This window comes from Triticum aestivum, chromosome 3D, assembly GCF_018294505.1.
Source record: "Triticum aestivum cultivar Chinese Spring chromosome 3D, IWGSC CS RefSeq v2.1, whole genome shotgun sequence".
Taxonomy (NCBI): domain Eukaryota; kingdom Viridiplantae; phylum Streptophyta; class Magnoliopsida; order Poales; family Poaceae; genus Triticum; species Triticum aestivum.
Window position 1 is genome coordinate 592,029,451 of NC_057802.1, and position 9,372 is coordinate 592,038,822.

At 42.4% G+C, this 9,372-nt stretch overlaps 1 protein-coding gene across 1 annotated transcript; it reads right to left on the reverse strand.

Moving 5' to 3' along the window:
* Window positions 1-4,140: 4,140 nt before the first annotated feature.
* On the reverse strand, window positions 4,141-4,900 carry LOC123075730 (probable calcium-binding protein CML31). The gene has a single exon (XM_044498267.1). The coding sequence runs from the start codon at window positions 4,814-4,816 to the stop codon at window positions 4,358-4,360; it is 459 nt and encodes a 152-aa protein (XP_044354202.1). The 5' UTR covers window positions 4,817-4,900; the 3' UTR covers window positions 4,141-4,357.
* Between the last annotated feature and the right edge of the window lie 4,472 nt (window positions 4,901-9,372).

Genomic DNA, 9,372 nt, shown 5'->3' on the forward strand with positions numbered 1-9,372 from the left:
CTGAAAAACAGCAAATGATGTCAGAACATGTTGGAAATTGATGACGTCGCTTTGAATGATGCATACTGAACGCAAAAATAGGCTGGAGTTCAAATAAGTTTAAAAAACATTGAAGTGCCCGTGTAACAGATGAGTTCTCGTCCGAAACCCTGATACTCCGAAAGAGATTGTCCAGTTTGTACACGAGGTGCGTCCAGTTTTCGCCGTGACCCTCTCTACTCTTTTGCACATGCTATGCGGGCGAAATGATACCATGCCAAGTTCCAACATTTTCAGAGTTCATTTTGTAGTGATTTTCAATTTCACCGTCATTTAGCTCCCTAAACAAATCGGTAAATGACTGAAAAACAGCAAATGATGTCAGAACGTGTTGGAAATTGATGACGTCGCTTTGAATGATGCATACTGAACGCAAAAATAGGCTGGAGTTCAAATAAGTTTAAAAAACATTGAAGTGCCCGTGTAACAGATGAGTTCTCGTCCGAAACCCTGATACTCCGAAAGAGATTGTCCAGTTTGTACACGAGGTGCGTCCAGTTTTCGCCGTGACCCTCTCTACTCTTTTGCACATGCTATGCGGGCGAAATGATGATACCATGCCAAGTTCCAACATTTTCAGAGTTCATTTTGTAGTGATTTTCAATTTCACCGTCATTTAGCTCCCTAAACAAATCGGTAAATGACTGAAAAACAGCAAATGATGTCAGAACGTGTTGGAAATTGATGACGTCGCTTTGAATGATGCATACTGAACGCAAAAATAGGCTGGATTTCAAATAAGTTTAAAAAACATTGAAGTGCCCGTGTAACAGATGAGTTCTCGTCCGAAACCCTGATACTCCGAAAGAGATTGTCCAGTTTGTACATGAGGTGCGTCCAGTTTTCGCCGTGACCCTCTCTACTCTTTTGCACATGCTATGTGGGCGAAATGATGATACCATGCCAAGTTCCAACATTTTCAGAGTTCATTTTGTAGTGATTTTCAATTTCACCGTCATTTAGCTCCCTAAACAAATCGGTAAATGACTGAAAAACAGGAAATGATGTCAGAACGTGTTGGAAATTGATGACGTCGCTTTGAATGATGCATACTGAATGCAAAAATAGGCTGGAGTTCAAATAAGTTTAAAAAACATTGAAGTGCCCGTGTAACAGATGAGTTCTTGTCCGAAACCCTGATACTCCGAAAGAGATTGTCCAGTTTGTACACGAGGTGCGTCCAGTTTACGCCGTGACCCTCTCTACTCTTTTGCACATGCTATGCGGGCGAAATGATGATACCATGCCAAGTTCCAACATTTTCAGAGTTCATTTTGTAGTGATTTTCAATTTCACCGTCATTTAGCTCCCTAAACAAATCGGTAAATGACTGAAAAACAGCAAATGATGTCAGAACGTGTTGGAAATTGATGACGTCGCTTTGAATGATGCATACTGAACGCAAAAATAGGCTGGAGTTCAAATAAGTTTAAAAAACATTGAAGTGCCCGTGTAACAGATGAGTTCTCGTCGGAAACCCTGATACTCCGAAAGAGATTGTCCAGTTTGTACACGAGGTGCGTCCAGTTTTCGCCGTGACCTCTCTACTCTTTTGCACATGCTATGCGGGCGAAATGATGATACCATGCCAAGTTCCAACATTTTCAGAGTTCATTTTGTAGTGATTTTCAATTTCACCGTCATTTAGCTCCCTAAACAAATCGGTAAATGACTGAAAAACAGCAAATGATGTCAGAACGTGTTGGAAATTGATGACGTCGCTTTGAATGATGCATACTGAACGCAAAAATAGGCTGGAGTTCAAATATGTTTAAAAAACATTGAAGTGCCCGTGTAACAAATGTGTTCTCGTCCGAAACCCTGATACTCCGAAAGAGATTGTCCAATTTGTACACGAGGTGCGTCCAGTTTTCGCCGTGACCCTCTCTACTCTTTTGCACATGCTATGCGGGCGAAATGATGATACCATGCCAAGTTCCAACATTTCAGAGTTCATTTTGTAGTGATTTTCAATTTCACCGTCATTTAGCTCTCTAAACAAATCGGTAAATGACTGAAAAACAGCAAATGATGTCAGAACGTGTTGGAAATTGATGACGTCGCTTTGAATGATGCATACTGAGTGCAAAAATAGGCTAGAGTTCAAACGACTGAAAAACAGCAAATGATGTCAGAACGTGTTGGAAATTGATGACGTCGCTTTTAATGGTGTGTACGGAACGCAAAAAAGTCTGGAGTTGTAATAAGTTTAAAAAAATGAAGTGCCCATGTAACAGATGAGTTCTCGTCAGAAACCCTGATACTTCGAAAGAGATTGTCCAGTTTGTACACGAAGTGCGTCCAGTTTTTGCCGTAATACAAGAAGTCCGGAGTTGTAATAAGTTATTAAAGATAAAAAAGAGGCACAATGCTCGTTAATTAGCTTCAAGCCTTTTGGAATAGTGCAAACTGCACTGCACATAGCTTCGTGCAGTCTACACTATTCCTCAAGGCTTAAAGCTAAGTAACATGCAGATGAGCATTGCGCCTCTTCTTCATCGTCTCTGCACTCAGGGCTTATAAACCGCTCCTAGTGCCTCTCTCTTCGCGAGGTGGGACTAAAAAACAGCTTACTAAGAAACTATAGTACCGGTTCATGGCACGAACCGGTACTAAAGGTGCCTGTGGGACCCCAGCCTGACCACAGCCTGACACAGCATCATTAGTACCGGTTCGTGACACGAACCGGTACAAAAGGTTGCTCACGAACCGGTACTAATGATCTCCGCCCGCCTAGCCGTTTGAACCGGCACTAATGGACACATTTGTGCCGGCTCAAAATCAAACCGGCACTAATGTGCTTCACACTTGACCCTTTTTCTACTAGTGTGTGTATATCTAACTATATTGTTATTTCAAAAATATAGCGCATGCAGTGTTTTTCGGAGTGGCTATTATGAGGGCATCTCCAATGATGATGATGTACTGATGCTTTGGAATTTTTCTGGAAGCAGACTTTTGCTTGGTGATGTCTTTCCCATGGATGCTGATGTGCGCTTCGGATTTATCTTCTGTATTTGTAATTGTGGTTTGGCTCAAGGTTTTGCGCTGGTAGCTTCTAATGTTGTTGAGTTTAATACTTTGGTGGTTTGTGTAATATGTTTGTGTCCGCCCTTGTTTGTGGCGTTGGAGTCTAGGTTCTTCATCTGGTGAGCTGTTTTTCCCCCGATGTTTTGCCTCTTGCTTTGATGATGTTTTTAGCTTTGTTGTAGTTGCTGGTGGGAGTTAGTTTGTAAGATACGAACCAAATGATTTCTTTAATAGAAATCAGAGAGGAAGGTTCTCTTTTGCTTTAAAAAATGGAAGTTCATTGAATTTGCAATTTGGGTAAGTTAGTTTTGTGGATGGGGGAAACGGCCGGATGAAAAAAGACACTGGAGGAAGAAGATAAAAAAGACGACGGTTGGATCTTAGTCTACCGGCACAGTGATTGATCTATGTGAATACCTTTGGTCTCGATTGATTGTCGGTGCTCTTGGAGTTGGATTGTGGGTCTCTTGAGGAATTCAGATGCCCGAAATGGATGAAAAACGTGAATGTGAAGTGGCTGACTTGTCATGCTCAGCTCCAAACCCTTTTGGGGTACCAAACCCCTAGGGCATTCAATCCACCTAGGGATTGGGTGATCCCCACTCCCTCACCCAATCCATGTAGGGATTAAACCTCTAGATCCCCTCAATCCCTCACTCACTCAATCATGTTCCGTTAAACCCCTGCTAGGAGGTAGCCGCTGCCGCCAAGTTCGCATTGGGCTTCGCCCTTCCGAGAGTTCACCTCGAGGTACCACGTGGTTTGTTTCCACGGGGTGAGGTGACGATTATGTTTCTCTATCTTTTTTGGCGTTGATTGAAGGGGTTTCGGTTTGGGAACAGCCCACATGGGGCTTAACTGAACCCGCATGAACGGATGGGCTGAGGTACACCACGGCGGAGGTGATCCCTGTGGACCCCTCGTGGATTGACCAGGGAACACCGCGTGTATGGGCGTAACCGGACAAGCACTTACACATCTGCATATAACCAGTTTTTCAATTAAAAAACTGGGAGTAACCAAATATGCACTCGGGTTATATGGTACGCTTCAGAGTCATTGCACCCAATATACCAAAAAAGTCCCTAGTATATTATTTAGGCACCAGATATGCGTAAGTTACATAAAATTTATTTAGGGCCTCTATTCAATTGTCTATGCATCATCATTACAAATTTTGTACTACTACTACCATGTAACAATTGAATGAATGAATGAGCGAAGGGGCTATATGCAAGACGGAACTGGTACTCCAGGGAGTATATGCTTGGGTCCAGGGTCAGGCGCTCTAGCTCATCATGATCTTGAACTCGTCGAAGCTGAGCACGCCGTCGCCATCAAGGTCAAACCGGCAGATCATGGCGCGGCACTCGCCGGCGCCCCGCTCGGCCCCGAGCCTGCCGAGCATCCGCCCCAGGCTGGCCGGCGTAATGCACCCCTGCCCCTCCATCTCGTACATCCCGAATGCCTCCCTCAGCGCCCGGATCCTTAGCTCGTCGTCCTCCTGCCCCGCGTCGCCCGCCCAGGCCGCCTGCTGCGCCAGCTCGAGGAACTCAGCCTCGCACAAGAGCCCGTCGCCGTCCGCGTCCGCCGACGCCACCAATGCCTCAGCCTCCTCGACGGGCATGTCCTCGCCCAGCGTCGCCCGCATGCACCCCCGCAGCTCCGCGGCCGAGATCCTGCCGTCCGCGTCCCGGTCCAGTGATAAGAAGAGCGCCCTCAGCTCGCCCGTGTTTGTGGCAACCATTCTCGCCGGATGCTTTAGTAGTAGATCTTGAGTTCTTGACCCTGCCTGTGCTTCCTAGATCCTCTGCTTTGCTATAGAGCTGAAGGTTGGTGCTGCATGATCTTGGAGGTGCGCGTGTGCATATATACTCATGGCGCGACGCGGTCCTTGGAAGCTTCATGGCATGCCGGGAGGGAGGAGAGATGCCGTGGTCACCGTGGACGTACGTACAAGCCGTTTGGCGAGTTGGACGATGGCAGGTTTTTCTTTTTCTTCTGGGTGGTCAACGACGGCAGGTTAGTAGTCTTCTCCAGGAAATGGATGCGAAGCTTTCGTGGGGGACGTACGTGACTTTGGCGTGACGGCCGATCGAGATTGTTGTCGAGGAGAAAAGCAGGGAAGGCACGGGGAAAATCTGCTTCGGGGAGTGAAAAGTTCGAGGTTGGCTGCGCGTGCGGTCCGACTTGGCAGGGTTGACGTGGGAGTCGTGTGCGTTTGTTTTGCCGAGAAACTGTGGGCGCCGCCTCCGCGTTTGGCGTGCGTGCGCGGGTTACTTCCGAAAAAGTTTTTTTACCGGTGCTTGGAGCTACCGGTGAAGTCCCAACCAATCAAATGCTTCCAGCTAACTTTGTGTGGGCCAACTATTCAATGGTATAGTGTTGTATTTGGCTAGTATCTGGTCCATTAGGTCAAATCAATATCAGACCCAACCGTACTACTGAGTGCGTCTTTTATGCCTAGCCATGCATGCATGTTGTCAGCCCACTTCACCCACAGAAAAGGCAAACATTTTATATATCTTGGAAGATATTAATTCATTAATATATTTTGAATAAAAAATTCATTTTCAAATATTTTTACATATTTGAATTCCCGACTACGTGATCTTTAAAATAAGATCAAACTTGAATACATTTCGAACGAGTTCAAAATTCATGCAACATATTTCACTCATTTGTAATAAACAAATTTCACTCATTTCTTTAAAAATGATTTAACTTCTTTATTTCACTCATTTCTAAATACTCATTTCAGTCATTCCAAAACACATATTTCAATCATTTGACAAAATTGGTTTCACTCATTTCAAAAAACGGATTTCACTACGTTCAATTCAAAGACAGTGTTCACTAAATTGAGATGTGAAACTTGTTATTTGAATACATTTTGACCGAGTTTAAAATTGTTGCAACATATTTCACTCATTTCTTGAAAATTGATTTAACTTGTTTATTTCACTCATTTCTAAATACTTATTTCAGTCATTTCAAAACACATATTTCAATCATTTGACAAAATTGGTTTCACTCATTAAAAAAAGGATTTCACTCCTTTCAATTCAAAGACAGTGTTCACTCAATTGAGATGTGAAACTTGTTATTTGAATGCATTTTGAACGAGTTTAAAATTGTTGCAACATATTTCACTCATTTCTTGAAAATTGATTTAACTTGTTTATTTCACTCATTTCAAAATACTTATTTCAGTCTTTTCAAAACACATATTTCAATCATTTGAAATAATTGGTTTCACTCATTAAAAAAAAGGATTTCACTCCTTTCAATTCAAAGACAGTGTTCACTCAATTGAGATGTGAAACTTGTTACTTGAATACATTTCGAACGAGTTTAAAATTCTAGCAACATATTTCACTCATTTTTAATAAACAAATTTCACTCATCTCTTAAAAAATGATTTAGCTTGTTTATTTCACTTATTTCAGTCATTTCAAAACACATATTTCAATCATTTGAAAAAATGGTTTCACTCATTTCAAAAAACGGATTTCACTCCTTTCAATTCAAAGACAGTGTTCACTCGATTGAGATGTGAAACTTGTGATTTTAATACATTTCGAACGAGTTTAAAATTCTTGCAACATATTTCACTCATTTCTAATAAACAAATTTCACTCATTTATTTAAAAATGATTTAACTTGTTTATTTCACTCATTTCAAAATACTTGTTTCAGTCATTTCAAAACACATATTTCAATCATTTGAAATAATTGGTTTCACTCATTAAAAAAATGTGAGACCAACCCCACTCATTTTCAAAAACTTATGTCACTCATTTTCAAAAACTTATTTCACTCCTTTGAAAAACACAACTAGAATTGAAATCTAATTGAAAATTCAAACTAGTCAATATATATCCAAGATTGGTCTTGATTTAAAGATCTTGTCGACCTAAATAAAAATATATAAAAAGTTTCCAAAACAAAAATTCGGTTTAAAAGTTATGAGCAATTCAAAATGCTAGATTGAAAATAAAAGGCAAGTTTTTTGTTTGGAGAGAGAGGGCAAGGAGAACATGTGCATGCAGCGAGTGCTGTACTATTCTGAGTGAAAGCATCCTCCACTAGTCACTAGTAGAAAAAGGGCCATTTGTCCCGGTTCATAAGGCCCATCTGTCCCGGTTGGGGAACCGGGACTAAAGGGTCGTTACTAATGCCTAGGCCTTTAGTCCCGGTTATTATACAAACCGGGACAGATGGGCCTCCACGTGGCCGGTGCTGCGAGCCCAGGGAGGAGGCCCTTTAGTCCCGGTTGGTGGCACCAACCGGGACCAATAGGCATCCACGCGTCAGCTGTTCAGGGGCTAGGGTTTTTTTTTCTGAAACAGGGGTGGATTTGGGGGTTTTGTATGGTTAATTAAGGTGTTTCATATATTGTGTTAGGTAGCTAATTAATTAATAGAGAGAAGTGTCCTCTCTTATCTCCATGCTTGATCGACGCTACGTACTATACATAGAGAGGCCCTCGACACGCTAGCTAGTAAGAAAATTAAGGAAACCATTAAGTACATAAGTTCGTCATGCATATCGAGAGAAGGGATCGACATCTCCTTCTCTGAGAGATTGGTCGAACAACAAGTTTTCGTATTATCTATCCGACGCTACTGGCTACATACATATACAATATGTAAGATCTCTTACAATCCCCTAGCATTTGAACTCAACTTCCACATGGTATTCTCCGGCTTTATTGATGACGTGGTCAAGAAAGAATCCCGCCAATTCCTCTTGAATTGCTTTCATGCGATCATATGGTAGGAGTTCATTCCGCATCTGCCACGTCTAATTTGAAGAAGGGGGTTAATACATATATATGAATGAAACTCAACAGAAATGATGGTGTAATAAAATGAAATTGTGAATATTATTGCTTACGCACTTCATATTGTCTTTTAGAGTAGCCCCGCTTATTTTTCAAAGTCGCGTTGTAGATGAACTCGCACACGTAGTATCCACAGTAATCATTCCCTTGTTCCTGCCACAAGCACTTTACGAGAAATACAGGTCAATCAAACTGATAATGAAGCATTATAAATGGCATTGATGAAAGTAGCTACAATCAACGGGAGATGCGCGCAACTAGCTAGCTAGTAGTACTTACTTTCGGGTATGTATATCGCAGCTCCTTCGGTAGTCCCGGAGCTTCTGCGGTGAACTGTTTCCAAACCCTGCAAGACAAAGAAAATAATTATTACTTGAGATATCAGGAAATGAACAAAAAGTTGCCGATATGGTGCGATAATGATCGATTGAACTTACTTGTTGAGAATTTTAGTCATGTCCGCATAGGTCTCGGGATCTTTTCGTCTCGAGTCTAAGACAGTTACTAGTCCCCGCTCAAGCTTAATCTCCAGGAGAATATAGTGGATGCTGCGCATGCATGCATAACTCATCAATTACATTACTATAACCTCGCTCAAGTAATATGGGAAACCGAATATGCACACGACAGTAACACTCACTTGAAGTTGTAAGGAAAGAGTATTAAATCTTTTTTTTCATTTATTAACAATGATTTGAGCAAGTTGGCCTCGGCCTCTTCGGCGTTCTTTTTAACCTGAAATTCATCTATGAGATTTGTGTTAATGAACCCAATATCATACATTTCTGCTTTTCTGCACTCGACGATCTTCAATCTGCATAATATAGTGACGATAGTTATAAATACATGCAATGAAAGAGCTGAGCTATATATAGAGACTTAATGACAGAAGTAGTACTTACAGACAGTAGCAAGTGACCGTTAATTTATCGAGGGCCTTTTGATTGAAGAACTGGAAGAACTCCTTAAATGGAACATGCAACAGATCAGTTCCAACGAGGTCGTGCTCCTCTTTAACTCTCAGATACAAAGTATCCGTCCCACCAGACTCTCTGCAGGTTTTCATGTACCAATTATGGAATCTTCACATCATCGTTGTTACAGATTTTTCATCTTTGACGAGAGGCTTCCCGTACTCGTATCTGTGTTCGTCCACCTCCAAGAAATCATAATGTACATCGTCGGGCAGGTAATCTCCAAGATTGCTATAACCGGGCACCATCCCCGGAGCATTAGCGACGATGTCGCTAGACACATTCAGCGGGGGGCACGATTGGTTCGCTTGTACCCTTGCGTGCAGCGCCTGTAGTTGGGTCAACTCCTTTTTCTTCTTCCTCTCCCGTCGCTTGTAACCGCCTGCGTCAGGAAATCCAGCCTTCCACGAAAGGGAGTCTCGCGTGCCTCGTGTCCGTCCGGGGTGCTCAGGATTCCCGAGGGCCTCTGTGAGCTCGTCGTTC